A 14,990-nucleotide genomic window follows, 5' to 3' on the forward strand; every position below is an offset into this window, starting at 1 on the left:
CATTACGATCACACCTCATGGTACTTAGTCTCATCCCAGATTTAATACTTTGGCACTTGACACAGCTCAACTGATAAATGACCTAGATACAGTAATGTTGTGTAGATGTGTCAAAGAAAGACATTGCAGGTGCATTTCCATCAAACAATTTAATGGAGATTGCTCATTTTTCAAGTTAACAGCTTAACCACAAACCAAGAAATGGCATTAGGCATCATGAAAACAACCTACAATTGGAATGTTACTCAATTATTTGGGAAAGCAGAAACAAACACAAATGGCCCATCCATTACTTTCTATCATTGTGTTCTATCAATTGGAGAACCAATTTAATCTGACAATTTTGTAAACATTAATTAAAAAAAATAATAAGAATTTGGTAATAAGTGCCTCTTCCACACGATTCAGGTTGCTACATTAGAGTTTGAATCACTGTGCAGAAATTAAAATAAGTAGATTTTTTTGGTCCTATATTTTTTTTACACCAAACTAGAATTATTTGTTCAGCTTTTTAAATATGCTAAGTGACCAATCTTAGACATTCAGCCAATTAGAACAAACATAGGTTATTTTTAAAAGTGCATTTTCCTGTCATAAAGTTGCTCTTGAAACATCCAGAAACTAGAGCAAATGTGGTTTTATCCAGCAGTCTATGCTTTTAAAAATAAAACTCTAGAAATCAGTAAATTGCCAAGGCTAAAGCTGAAACATTTACAATCCAAGGCAGTAATTGACAATTATTCTCAAAATGAAGATGAATGTATTATTTCTACTAATGATAATTTATGGACAAACTGTCACTTCATCTGCTCTTTTTCTTCTTCTTTGTGCATGAGATTAGACAAGGCGACACTACAACTGCCATGGAGGCCTAGTTAGCGATGATTGCACAAACGAAGGGAGCGAGGAAACATTCCACCAGCATAAGGAGTCAACATTGTGCAAAATTACAATTAAGAGAATCATAGGTTTCAAGGACACATCCAAAATAAAATAAAACCAAGCAAACCATACAGTTTCAGTTTTAACCATCTGAATTACATAGACACTAATATCCTTAAAATCAAATTAAAATCCTAATATTTGGGATCAAATGGTATGGGCCCCAGCTCTATTTTAACATCTGCCATGTGTCTATCCGGGCGTCCTTGTCTACTCCATTTCCTGTCTTTCTGTGGCCGCGGACGTGCTCGCTGATGCTTTCGCTGATCTCTGGCCTCCCTGTTCTCTTTTGTCTTAGAATCAGGACCTTCAAGTGGTCGACTGTAAATTTACAAACAAAAGGGAGTTTACCCCTGGGCTTCATTCCTGGGTTCACAGCATTCGTATTCAACATGCAGAACTTATTGAGTTTCAGACCTAGTGACAAACAAAAGGCAAAATAAGGTACTACTTATTAGCATCATGCATCTGTCATTACCTCAGAAATGTCCATGCAATTAGTAAGGTTTAGTACCGTAAATCACACATCCTTACCTTGGACCATAACGTTTAGAATATGTATCTCCAAAAAAGTGCCTATAGATGTAGTCGTCCAAATCTTCAAACACATCATCATGGCTATGGTACTCATGCATATCCTCAAGGTAGTCCTCCACTCCACTGACAAAGTCTGTGAAAAGCATCTGGTCATGGATAAATACACCATTATGAAAGAAGTTCTTGATGAATCCCTCCAACTCATTCCAGTGGTGAAAGTGGTCCACCTCCTGTTGCAGATAGCTGTGAAGTAGCTGTTTAAACTCATCTGCCCGGATAGGGTCCATGGCTTTGTTGAAGAGACTCATAGATTCTTGGTAAGCACAGTCAAACACACCTGAGCAGCCTTTGGGGATACCTTTTGGACTTGCAAAGCCTGAATCCTTCTTGGTTCCAGCTTTGCGTGTGTTGCGTTCAGCCTCAGAAGATGAATCCAGAGTGGATTTTTGAGGGTGCTGATGAAAGGACTTGTGGGGCCTATGCTGCCACGACGCTTCCTCTGAGCTTGAGTCATCCCTGTGCGTTCTGAGAGGCTCTTGGTGTTGGGCTTTGGACTCTTTCCGTTCCTGGTACTTCCGTTCATGGGGTCGGCGATTTCTGTCGAACATGGTCGAGGCAGAGTCCTTAAAGGTGCGAAAGGTGGACTTGACAGAGTCTGAAAACTTCCGAAGATTCTCCTTCACTGCCTCTTTGGCCTTCTTGATCTGTTCTTTGTGGTGGTGCACAAATTCTTTGGTGGAGTTCTTCACTGCATCAAAGGTCTCCTTCACCTTGCCAATTATGCCTTCCTTTGGCCTCTTGGCTTTGGCTTGCCGATCCCCCTTGGCCTTCACTCGATCCTCCTTCGTCTCAACGTAGAGCCTCTCCCACAAGTCCGAGCGCTGCTGCTCAAAGCTCAGCTTCTTTTCCAGCTCCAGGAGGCGGGACTGCAGTTCCTCGGTCTCGGCGTCGGTGGGGCCGCGGCGGCTCAGCTCCTCCTTCAGCTTGTCGGTAGCCTTGCGCTCCACGTCCAGCTCGCCGCGCAGCGCCTGGGCCTCCAGCACCAGTCGGTTCCGCTGGTCCCAGATGCCCCGCAGCCGCTGGCGCTCCTCCTCCAGGTGCTCCTTTAGACGCTGGTTCTCCTGGACGACCGAGTCCGCCCCAGCGCCGCGCTCCTCAAGCTGGCGGATCTGGGCGCGGAGGCTCCGCAGCTCGTCCTGCAGGGCGGACAGGGAGGCCTCCTCGTGCTCCAGGGAGCTCTTCAGCTGCCGATTCTCCCGGGCCAGCTGCTCCTGGTCCAGCTCCATGCTACTGCGCTCCTCCACCGTCTGCTTCAGTTGCTCAACCAGCTCAACCTTCTGGGCCTGTTTTGAAATGTCATGTGCTTGAAATGTGCTGCTATCCTGTGCGGTACAGTTTGGCAAGCAGTATAACTATCTGTATCAATGCTGTGCAGACATATGAAATACTATTAGACAAGATCTATTTTCTTTAACATAAATACATTTCAACGGTGGTGAATTTTGTTGCAGCGTGCATTTCACTCTGTACACTCTGCTCTCCATTTCAAATGGATTTCCTGTCAGCAGAGTCAGATGAACTGATACGTGGATCGTGTTACCTGTAACTCATCCTGTTTGAGTCTGAGCTGCTGGTTCTCCTTAGTTATCTTATCCATAAGTCCTGTGATGGACATCACCATGTTATGCTTTTCCTCTAGGTCTTCTCTTAGACTCTGAATCACTCCCTACATGTGGAGACAGTATCAACACTGTGAACAAAAGCCTGGCCCATTACAAGGCTTGTAGTGTAGACTGTGTGTGTGAGCCATGGTGTCAAACTCTAGCCTATATATTGTAACATACTCTCACACTAACACAGCATCTAAGATGTTGCTCTGTTCAGTTTTATAAATAGAAGGAAGGAAATGTTTCTTTTTTTTAAGCAAAGACAGCCAACCAGAGGGGTATTTCACAAAACCTAGATAACGGGTTAAGCTGGATTGTTTTGGTTATCCTGGCTGAATTTAGCTTTGACTTGGTTTCACAAAAGAAATGGCACATAACCTACCATGGGGATTTATTCTGTGCAGCAGCCAGGCTTAGTTTAATTTAAATGTTAATTATGTTGTATGGTTCAGTCAGCTGTCACTCCGATCAGACCTCTGCATGTTTTTAAAGAACGTTATTCCATCTATGTACCACAGCAACACCAATTGATTTAGTTGATTGGGTAGTACTCTTTTCTTCATGATATTACGTGTCAAGATATGGAAACACTCACACATGGCTAAATGCGCATTCAGTTGCTGTATCACGCCTACTCTTGCTATTTTACAAAAACGTCCGTATTTCCCCATTCAAAAAGGAAATACTTCACTTCCTTGTTTGTCTATTTCAAAAGATGTTGAGTAAAGCTGAGAATGTTAGTGAATGTATCCTGAATTACTTACACCTGGCTTGACCTAGTCGCTTCTACTCATCCTGGCTTGGCGTTCAAGAAACGTTTTGAGCAAGGATGACCAGACATCGCAACCCTCGCAATATCTCTTATCTTGGATTTCTTAACCGCTTTTGTGAAATACCCCTCAGCTCACAAAGCTCCTCAAATGGTTTCTATGGTGTAGAGAACTGGAGCACTGGAGAAGACTCCTTGCATAGCTCTGCTATACCCTTAAATGGAATATTTCAAGCTTAGGTTATAAAAATGTGTTCAGAAAATAATATGATTGTGTTTAAACAACACAGGAGAGGAAAAGAGTTCAATTCTGAAAGCTGAAACAAAGTTCACCAAAAAATATTTTACCAGAAAGAAAGGAAAGAACAGAAAGAAACGCTCCATAACTGTACTCCTTTTGATGATCCTGAGAGACGCTCGACCCGGACAGCGAGTTACTTGCTCTGGGGTGTGTTGGTGTACTTACTGACCTTGTTGATGTCTTTTTGAGGCCGATGACACTGATGGAGCGCTCTGGTGCCACTGGGCTCAAGTACACGGCTCCTCTCCACAATCCGCTGCCTTTCCTGGATCTGCACAGTGCCTGTGGGGGCAGAAATACCCCATGGATCAATGGTCATTTTCTTCCATGTTTCTCAAATCACTGGGTATGGAAGGATCAAATAGGATGATGTGCTGAAAAAGACATTCCATCTAGGAAAACACAGTCTAATAAATGAGATGAATATTCATGAGATGAAAATACACATGCACTGCAAACCAACATATAAAATAAAAATCCACCTAGTACAGGTGAATCAGGGGATATAAACTTTAAAAGAAAAAAAGGAAAAAAAAATGTTTGCTGATCATAGAGGCACGACATATGCCATTATTTCATTTTCACTATTTGCCATCTGACACGGTGACAGAAACGTATTGATTATTGTCTACTACTAGAATATTGGAGAAAATGAAATGTTGTATGCAATTGTTTACTTGGATCACTGCATCATTCCAATGAAATGGCTTTCAGAGGACCCTTCAAAATAAAATAAAACACAAGTTGTCATGCCACAGAGTGAAATTAAAAAGGACACAGATTTGATCCAATCTGTGTGAATCATGTGAAAACATGGAAGTTTCAGTACTTGACTTATCCATCTAGGCCAGCCTGTCATCCCATATGATTAGTCCATACCTTCAAAATAACCTAGAAGGCAAAGTCAGGGATGTTTCAAAAACATGGCAAGCTGACTCCAGACATGGTTTACGCGGTTTTGCTTTGCATTCTAACAAGAACTAATCTGACAAGGTAGACAATGAAACCATAATTTCCAGTTTGTGATCATCGGTACAGGAGAGAAACTGTGGCTTATTCTTTGTTCCATGAATATACTGTTCACCATCACAAGTGGGGATTCCTATGAAGACATGTACTTCTGTAACATGAACACACACACCACACTGGTCTTTCTAAGGGTGATCTAGTTGCAGTTGGAGTTGCACTCACCATAGAAGTGTCCAAAGCCCATGCTGATGGCCACCACCAGGGCCAGGAGGATGCACTTGTTCAGGGTGCCACTGACGTGGCCCTGCTGTGGCGTTTCAGCCCGAGGGTCCTGGTGCTCGAGGGGCTCCCCCTGAGCCTCTGCCTGGTCCCGCGACTGCTGCTGTGGCGCCTCCTCTGGCTCCGAGCCGGCGGTGCTCCTCCTCACCCTGCGCCTGCGCACGGCTGGGCTGGCCTCCGCCTCCACCTCCTCATCGCTGCTGCTGGACTCTCCGACCACAGGTTGCTCCAGGGGGAAAACTGCAGCACCATGAACCACCACACACACACACACACAGACACACACACACACACACTTGATGAGCTCATCCACTCGTGACCACAATAATAATATTAAATCTGGATGATGGTGGCACAGGAACTTATTTACTCTTGGATTTTTGACAAAACCGTTGAACATGGAACAGTTGCACACGAAGAAGGTTCAATCTTAGGTTGTTTTCCTTTTAACAAAGAACTAATTCCGTTGAATTAGAATATGAACTATGCCCTTTCTTAAATTCAAATCACAGTGCTTTCTTTGACACAGATCACCTTCACAGCTATATCAAAAGTTATCTTTTCCATACAATCTATCTTTTCAATCCTGTCACTTGACAGATGATTGCAAAGGAACTGTTGCTAGAGTAAACAAACTGTCACTGGCATTAGCTTTGGCACAGTGTTCGGTGTTAAGCGCCAGTAAGAGATTATGTTAGTTCATTGCTTAAGTTCACAACAGCTTCAAATCTAAGTGTAATTAGTCCAAATGCAAACCAATGACTATGTATATGACTATATTATACTACCATGCACCAATAAACATGCTTCTAAGTCTAGCCATGCCTTTACAAACACAAAACCTCCATCGGAGCACAATTTATTTGCACCTATATACCTATAGGCAGCACTGCCTTAGGCTTATCATGGCTGAGTCAGGGCTATAGTCAGAAAACACCACAAGCACACAGCAGACTAGCACCCAGTTCACAGGGGGCCACCTGAGAAAGAATGTCCAGCAGAAAGCTGCTCTCTCAGACGACAGCCAAACTTCCACAGAGTCTGAGTAAAAGTCCACTGGTTCATTATCCCACCTGCTTTCACACGTGGACAAATCAGAAAGAAGGAAGTTTCTCCATGTTTTTTTTCTTTTACCCATACTAATCACACAAAACACATCAGCAATTCTGATACCATGCCCAGAAACAACTAATCACTCAAAAGTGTATAACACAAACACCTTATTACTGTCATTAATATTGCTTCAACCCACTGTGGCTAAAAAGAAGTCAAAGATGAAGAGTATTTCACCAGATGGACCCAGATTACAATTCTGTTAACATGACATAACAAAAAATGCATGTATTCAGTTACAGGATAGTTTCCCTCAATTATTTCCTTAATGCACTTCACATTTATATGCTTCAATTCTGGCGTGTAACAAAGACAAGGAGAAGCACACCTGTCTCTGGTGCACTGAAGGTGTATTGGCTGCTTGAAGAGGTGCCCATGTAAAGGTCTTCGCTTCCAGCTGCCACCTCTTCTTCATCATCATCATCATCATCATCGTCGTCATCATCACCATCCCCTTCGACTTCCGCCTGCTCTTCCTTGGACGAGTCTCCCAAGGTGACAATGTCTGAGTGATCACTGGAAGAGCACAGTGTCACATGCTCGTCCGTCACCTCCTCAGCACCCACCTGGGGAGGACACAAGTCACTAGGATGCCAACACTTTAACACGGCTCTTTTAATGACACTTTCCCCCAATGATGTTTGCATATGACACCATCAGTCCCACCTCAGAAGTGGAGTGCAATTCCCCGAATGACTCTGCTTTTAGAGTGACATCCAAGGATGAGTCACCACGTTCCTCTTTTTTCTCAGCTTGAAAAATAAAGGAAAATACTCAGTAAAACCGTTCTCCACCAACAACTTTGTGGACAACTTCAAAAACTCAAATCCGAAGTAATGAAGGTGTTAATATACAAATGAGTGCTATATTGACTCGCTGTTACTAATTAAGGATGAATAGACCAACTGGATATTCCAGAATTTCCAGAAACTCCGAAATCCATGAACCCATAAGACAACACAGAGTAGCATACCACAGGCAAAAGCTGACTGGTCTAGCAGCTCAGTCTCCTGTATGGGTCCTCTCTCTGAGATCTCCACCTCATGTTCCAGTGCATTCTCAGGCCCCAGAGTCTCAATATCCGAGCCCTTAAAGGTAACAATGGCAGGCATTGAAACTCAGCGGTCAAACTCACATTACACAGGAGGCAAATCAATTTGACACACAAAACAGGGTATATTTAGCCTAGTTTCACTACAACAGACCCATGGGTAGGGGATACTTGATTTGTTGACAACATGTCATATTCATAACATTAAAACTTCCATTAGCCTCAATGTCTAATACTTCAATGTCTAATCCACTTTGTGGATTCAACGTCGATTTTGCTAAAGCAACATGCAGGCCTAGTCTAATAACCAGGCATTAGACTAGGTTAAAATGAATAACAGAATTACATCTTCACATCTTCAGAATTGTAAAATTCAGTAAGAATTGTAATCCTAAGGTACATTTTACAAAATGTCTTACTTGATATCAACAATGAATAGTGTTTGGATATGAACCTGATGAAAGGCTGTGTATGACTACAAAATGTCTGACCTCGTTTAGATTTGCACTGACTTACCTCATTACTAATGATGGTCCATCCACAGGAGGATTCAGTGTCACTTGAGCTCTCTGACATTTCAACACTGCCTGAATTAATATAACCAAATATAACCAAATAAAAAGGTAGTTTAGTCACCAGCTTAGGTCAATTTCCGGGACCTTCAAACTGTAAACTTCAATGCATCGAGATGAAGAAAAAAGTGTGTTGTGGTTTGTTTGCTGTGCTGGTCACGCTGACCTGAAATTGTTAAATGATAACTGACATTTCAGTCAGTTGACATTAGTGACTTGGACAATAGAGGTATTTTTCAAATACTTCAACTTGTGCGTTGCAGGGTATTATAGTTATTGTAGTAATGTAGTCACAATCATCGTAATGCCATGAATAAGGGATAACACCACCCAACATTATTAATACGTCTACAAGAAACAGAACTCACCGCATGACAAGCTATATTCTCTATATTCTCCAAAAATATTAACTGTCAGGGTTGGGGGAAACGCTTGAAACGAATGCAGGGGACTGCATTGCGCTGAGGGACAGTGCAATGCTGCATCTGAAACTGGTTGGCGAATTAAAGAGGCCATAGCCCAGGGACATACTGTAACATTTACAGCTAAAACAGTAACATTACAACAATGTTCCATAAGACGTGTGGCAACCATGCCACCCAGTGAAGCAAGAAAAACGCCCCTGTTTAGTATAATATCCACAATGTACACAGAGCGGAACATCGGCTATACCACCCACCCACCACCAAAGCTCTTGAACAGAACAGAAACCACTGGCTAACGTCAGCTAGCAAACTAGCAAAACCTCTTTTACTGCCAAGCTACCAGTTCGAGGAACAAATACTTTCAATACAGAAGCCATCTCAAGCTATAAAGGCACGTTAATCTAATGTTTTGCATGCATTACCTGTTAAAACTGTCCTTATCCAGTGTACGTAAGAAAACGGCTGATGAAACTACAACCCAACTGGGCGCCCTCTCTCCTTCTCTAGCCAACGTTAGCCTAATGCAACATCAACAACAAAAACATCTAAAGCCACTGACGCTAGTTATAGAAGCGGGGTTCATAGGGAAATGAAGTTCTACATTAATTCCCTGACGAAAGAGCCAGGCACTGTAAGGGATTGCAAAACTACATCTCCCAAACAGGATCAGATTGTTTCGGAAACTTGATGAACACAACGTGACTATGTTAGAATAAATAGTTAAAATTAGATCCAACGCTGGATACATTTAGTTATAAATGTACAATGATTGAACAAATATATTTTCTTGGTAATGACAAGGTAGGTGCTTCGATAGTGGCTTTATAACTCATCCTATTGACCAGGTAGATCAGATAATTAGTGATATCGCCTGTTCTGGTATTTTTTTACTTTCTGCATTTTGGATAAAACAAACAACCATAATAACAGTTATGGAATTGAATATTGTAGACAGCTGATCAGGTTTGCCAGAGTTTATTGTAGGCTAATTCACACCTTAACATTGACAGAATAAATGAGCTCTTGATAATAGATGTTGCGTATAATCAAATAATCTGTCCTTCATCTATAGATTACATCCATCTATCCACTCCACAATGTCTGAAGGAAACAGAAATAGCGCACACTGTGTCAACCCTGGGAACCCTGTGTTTTCCTGTATGATGAATCCAGTTTCTCAGATGCCATCTCAAGACACAAACAAAGCCACCGCTAGTCCTTTTTACAAGAGAACATCCTCTGATTATGGACACAACCCTCCTACATTCGAATCTTCACCCTGCACCTACCACCCTTTATCACAGAAATTCTCAGAACACCTGGGAACGTGTGGAATGTACCGTGACAATTCCTTCAATACTAGCTTGGACAGAAGCAAGGTGTAACTGTAGCTGGCAGTTTGACAGTTGAACTCTAGGACAGTTCTAGTTAAAAAACAGTTACTACACTGGATGTCCTACAACACATTGTAAACTAGCATGATGACAATGTAGGTTATGTTTGAGCATAATCCTTTCTCAATAAAGATGGAAGATGAAAGCAAAGTCGTGAGCAAAATCGTGTGTATTATTCATTCATTATTTAAGTATGTATTACATGTTCATCTGACACTTGTCACATCATGATGTGATTAAACTATTGGTATATATAAAGTATATAAGAAAGGGATGTTGCCAGTATATTTAACCTTATGTTATAAAAATTCTACATTTAGTTTTATTTACACATGTACATCATGTCCCTTTCTTCGTAGCAAACATTCAACAACAGGCATTTACTTGATACATTTCAAATCAAACACTGTCACCCACTGCTTCATTCAAGTAGGGTTTAGCCTAAGGCCCCTTGAATGATGTCTCTAATTTTTTGAGTGTCTTCTTGTAGTTTTTGATTGTCAGGGTCAATTTTCAGAGCAGCATGATAGTCCTGCAGACCTTTGTGATAAGATAGGATAGCTTTAGTATTTCACCAGTAGATGGCAATAAAACATGCAAATTGTAATGGTTGCATAGTTACTGATGTTTTTAAATATCTATCACCAATAACAACTAAATAAATCACAGTTCCATTATTTATACAACAGTTAGGTTCGGTTAAACAATTTAGTAATTTCTGATTGAACGAGAGGCATTCCAGAGTGGGGATATCCCAGGACATCCCGCTATGGGACATCCCTACTTGGTCTCCACACAGCTAGTAATCACTCCAACATGAACGTTCCATTAATTCAAAACGAGGGAGCCTCAATTTCATTATTCCGCATGTGACGGTTATTGAGTGTGAAAATGGAGTAGTGTGAATGCTCAATATAGCATGTAATGTACAGACAAGCAAGTAGGCTATACAAATTATTGTGTGCACAACCACATAAAGCCCCTCTCACTGAATGTGGCTCTCGAATTATATGCTGCGTTGCTTGGCAACAGGACACCCCAAGATTAAGATTGGAACTATTTTTTGGGGCGAACACACAAAAATCAAAGTAAACGATAGAAAACAGAATTTAGTGTGGGGCTGATAAAGGATATACCCACGGCTGTGGGTACCAACCCCACTTTCACTCATGCTAGATTGCTTAACTAACATGACTACAGTAATTGGGCACACTGGTTTCAAAGCAGGATATACAAACCTTCAACATATAGCTCAAGCTCACAAAATGCAGTGCCTCTTCTTACATGAGCCTTCAACCTGGCAGCTGCATTGTCAGCAACTGGTGGGGTTAGTAACTCCAGTGCCTACCAAGACATACATATAGGGATCTTCATTTTAGGCAAGGCAAGGCAAGGCAAGTTTATTTATAACACATTTCATATATGGGGTAATTCATTGTGCATAAAAGCGCAATGTTTAAATGTTTTAAAAATAAAAAATACATAAAATAAAAGAAATAAAATACAAAACATTGAATAATTAAAAAAGAAGAGAGTACAAAACAACACATTACTGGAAGACAGCCAACAACTTAACCTTATTCTTATTCTTATTAAATGTAGCTATAGACCAGCTAATCAAAACAAAACCTAAAAAATCCTTGACCATCAGACAGTCTCTCGACAGGTTATTATTACTGTGAAATTTTAGGGGGAAAAGATTTTGTTACTGATTTTTGATATTGAGATGTACTGACTTGAGAGGAGTCTTCAATAGCTTTGTGAAGATTCCTTAGCTTGAGATGACATGCAGCACGGTTAGAGTACAGTGAAGGAAGTTTTCTGTTGAGCTTCAAAGCGAGGTTGTACGCATTGAGGGCGGCCTGGTAATTCCCAGCAACAAAGAATTTGCTAGAACAAACACAAATACATGAGGGAACATTAGTTCCACAGGACCCATACTAATGTTTGAATTAGCCATGTAAGGAACTTGCACTTACTCCCCTTTCTCCTTCAACCAGTCAGGATTCCTCTCCTCTGGCTTGAGGTCATCAAGCTCTGCCAAATCTGCAGCCACTACACGCCTGGCTTCAGCTTGCTTTTTGAGCCACTGATCAAACACAAGTGTAGAACGAGAAGAACATGCATCATGCTCTTAAGAGCCACTTGTTCTTATTTTCCTATATTCTCAGATTTCACTTACAATATCATCATGTACAGTTCTGACAAAGGCATTGTGTTTTTCTACAGTATAAAAAAGTTTACTTAGTTCAAAATACAGCTGATTATACACCACACCCAATACCCTACAATAGATTTAGATTTACATTTCGGGTTTCTAAACATGCCCAAACCCAAATTTATTGGAGGAGTTGGGGTTGTTATGGACATCATTCTGTGCAGTGCAGGTTTTAACACATTTTTTCATGGTCTAACCACAAAGAATCAAATGTCAAAATCTCACAGGAGTTGTTATGCTGGGGATCAGTTTTAAACGTCAAACATCCCTTGTATGACCATGTATCATCAGTATGCACATAAAGATGTTGCAGAAACTAGTGCTGACCAAATGATAATTTAAAAAACAGTGAAAGGTTAAATAATATTGTTATAAAAGTCATCTTTGCAATGTAAGCATGCACATAGAAATATAGTTTTTATTCTAGTTGTAATACTGGTATTCTTGATCAGGGTAGAAAGTAGACATGTAGACAAGAAGCATTTATTTACTCATTTAGAACACACACACACACTATTATTATAATAATACTACTAATAATAAATATCCTTATTACAAATACAATCATTATTCTGAGAAAAGGAACACCCAAAAAACTGTACTCACCTCCTCCTCTTCAGGAACTCTGGATTCTCGCAATGCAGTGGGAAAGACTCTTGGTGTGAAATTTACTTTAATATTGCCACAAGACCTTGGACCCGGCAAATTAACATTTTCAGTTTTGGGGACATTTTTATTACCTACACAGCAGGCAAAATAAAACATAAAACATAGCTTATCCAATATTTAAGACCCACAAGCTATACAAGCGGTGCAACCAATTGAAACATAGTTGTCTTGATCTACTAACCTAGCTGAGGTATAACGCCAACTCTTCCTGAGGACAAGGGGACAGATAACTTTTCAACTTTGCTAATTTCAGTGTTTCTCACTGATTGGATACTTTGTCGTTGTGGCTGGATAGCCTTCTCTTCCTTTGATTTGTGCTCCAGTTTCCAGGTTTCTAACTCATTTACAGCCTTCTTACACTCGTCATTCTTTATTTTCTGAATTTTTGCTCTCTCCTCTTCCTCAAGCTAGACAGAGCACACCGATATGAAAGATAATGACATGATTAAATAGACATTAATAGGCTATCTTGTGCACAAACACAACATCATCATCATCAACAACAACAACACTTTGTACCTTCATCATAGTTTGTAGAGCAAATTTGCTCTCCTCCTGCTTCTGTGCTGCTTTAGCTTTTGAGTCAGCAGCTGCTTTTTCCTGGGCTTTAAGAATTGCTTTTTGCCTGATTTCTTTCTGTTTCTCTCTGTCCTCTGTAATGAACACACTATAGTCAGGCAATGGTTCTCAGCCGTTGCATTAGTCCTAGGGAGAATTCGCCGAAGTAGCTTATCGGAACTCCCCCTATTACCGTCGGTCCCGTATTTCCACCGTCTTGCGTGTATGTGTCACTTAATATCAATTTCTATACAAACCAAGATAGCAGACTCCTAAAGAAACGAAACCACCCACACCATAGGTGTATCTAAATTAGCTATGTACCAAAAATGACATTTTACCGTGACTCAAAGAGCTGGAGACAGTGTTCTAAGGCTGCGTGTACACAACCGCTTGGAGCTCCAGTGGAATTTTAATTTCACGACGAGAATTCTCGGTCTAACCGTTCATGTGCCGTTGAAACGGTGTAAATAGGCGACCCATCAGGCCAGCACTATAACTCCAAGCGTGGTAAACAAAATCGGATATTTCAGGCAGTAAATGCTCCCGTTAACAAACAAACCAGATTTTGTTCAAATCTTCACACCTATGGCTACTGAAAAATGTCAGGTTAATTTAGCAAATGTTATTTTGAAGTGTTGAAAAACATCGTTGTTTTAGAATTTCTGAACAAAAGTGGTGATAATTGGGGGTGTTACGATACCATTGTAGGTGATAAGTTGATTCCAGAGTTCCTCTTTCTGTTTTTGTAATGTAAAAACAGCCACTCCGTTTCCAATCTTTGCAATACTTTTATCATCATCCACAGGTGCAAATAGGAATGCCTCAAATAAAAAGGGAGGGAAATGTACCTAGAACCCATAAGTTAAGAATAAATCTTGTTACATAGCAGAACACCTTTATAGATTATGCTACTAGAACAGAACAGTCTATTTAGGAGGGTAGCTATCGACAGTAGCCTAGATTATGAAATTATTTAGCATGCAATTATGTGACAGGCTGCAGGCTAGCCAGATATGTTAGCATTTCTACCGGTAACGTTAACATGTTAGCTCAGTGAGAGAAAGTCCAGTCCACCAACCTTTAAATATTCATCCGTTGCAAAAATGTCAACATGTTTAGCATTCATCCCCTTTAAAGGAACACTAATGTACACTTTCGACTCCGTTTGAGTCCATGAATAATCTTTGACCATTAATGGCATTCTTACCTAAATGAAAGTGATGTTAATTTCTCACAAGTTTCAACTCTGTTGCTACAACAGTGGTTGTTGCCTGGGAGGGACTTACATTTCCGGTAAACGTCACTTCATCAAAGACTGGCTGTGGTCATCATCATCCTTCTTACTTAAGTTTCCATCCAGGTATGAAACACAAGTCAACGCGATCAAAAAGATCACACTCGAACTATCTCTAGTGAAAAAGGTTGAAGACCCTGCCAGAGAATTTCTTATATGAGGAGAACTTTCTCTCTCAGAACACCAAGACTGGCTGCAGTAAGTTACAGTAGAGGGCACTCGCGAGCAA

At 40.8% G+C, this 14,990-nt stretch overlaps 2 protein-coding genes across 9 annotated transcripts; both read right to left on the reverse strand.

Annotated features, from left to right (window-relative positions):
* Window positions 1–134: 134 nt before the first annotated feature.
* Window positions 135–9,207, reverse strand: ccpg1 (cell cycle progression 1). 8 transcript variants are annotated; one of them, XM_048262456.1, is made up of 12 exons: window positions 9,048–9,203; window positions 8,145–8,215; window positions 7,551–7,665; window positions 7,244–7,329; window positions 6,906–7,143; window positions 6,445–6,537; window positions 5,408–5,704; window positions 5,096–5,107; window positions 4,386–4,498; window positions 3,080–3,205; window positions 1,477–2,822; window positions 135–1,263 (listed from the first exon to the last, which is right to left on the reverse strand). In XM_048262456.1, the coding sequence occupies exons 2-12, from the start codon at window positions 8,202–8,204 to the stop codon at window positions 1,077–1,079; spliced, it is 2,673 nt and encodes an 890-aa protein (XP_048118413.1). In that variant the 5' UTR covers window positions 8,205–8,215; window positions 9,048–9,203; the 3' UTR covers window positions 135–1,076. The 8 variants fall into 8 exon arrangements, with proteins under 8 accessions (XP_048118413.1, XP_048118412.1, XP_048118417.1 ...); XM_048262455.1 differs by having other exon boundaries at window positions 6,445–6,540; XM_048262462.1 differs by having other exon boundaries at window positions 1,122–1,359; window positions 6,445–6,540; window positions 9,048–9,207.
* Window positions 9,208–9,584: 377 nt separating this feature from the next.
* On the reverse strand, window positions 9,585–14,747 carry dnaaf4 (dynein axonemal assembly factor 4). Its single transcript, XM_048263084.1, has 9 exons — window positions 14,546–14,747; window positions 14,168–14,315; window positions 13,426–13,559; window positions 13,088–13,313; window positions 12,844–12,977; window positions 11,999–12,108; window positions 11,756–11,909; window positions 11,258–11,363; window positions 9,585–10,559 (listed from the first exon to the last, which is right to left on the reverse strand). The coding sequence occupies exons 1-9, from the start codon at window positions 14,666–14,668 to the stop codon at window positions 10,456–10,458; spliced, it is 1,239 nt and encodes a 412-aa protein (XP_048119041.1). The 5' UTR covers window positions 14,669–14,747; the 3' UTR covers window positions 9,585–10,455.
* Between the last annotated feature and the right edge of the window lie 243 nt (window positions 14,748–14,990).

The sequence above is a fragment of the Alosa alosa genome, chromosome 14 (genome assembly GCF_017589495.1).
Source record: "Alosa alosa isolate M-15738 ecotype Scorff River chromosome 14, AALO_Geno_1.1, whole genome shotgun sequence".
Lineage (NCBI taxonomy): Eukaryota > Metazoa > Chordata > Actinopteri > Clupeiformes > Clupeidae > Alosa > Alosa alosa.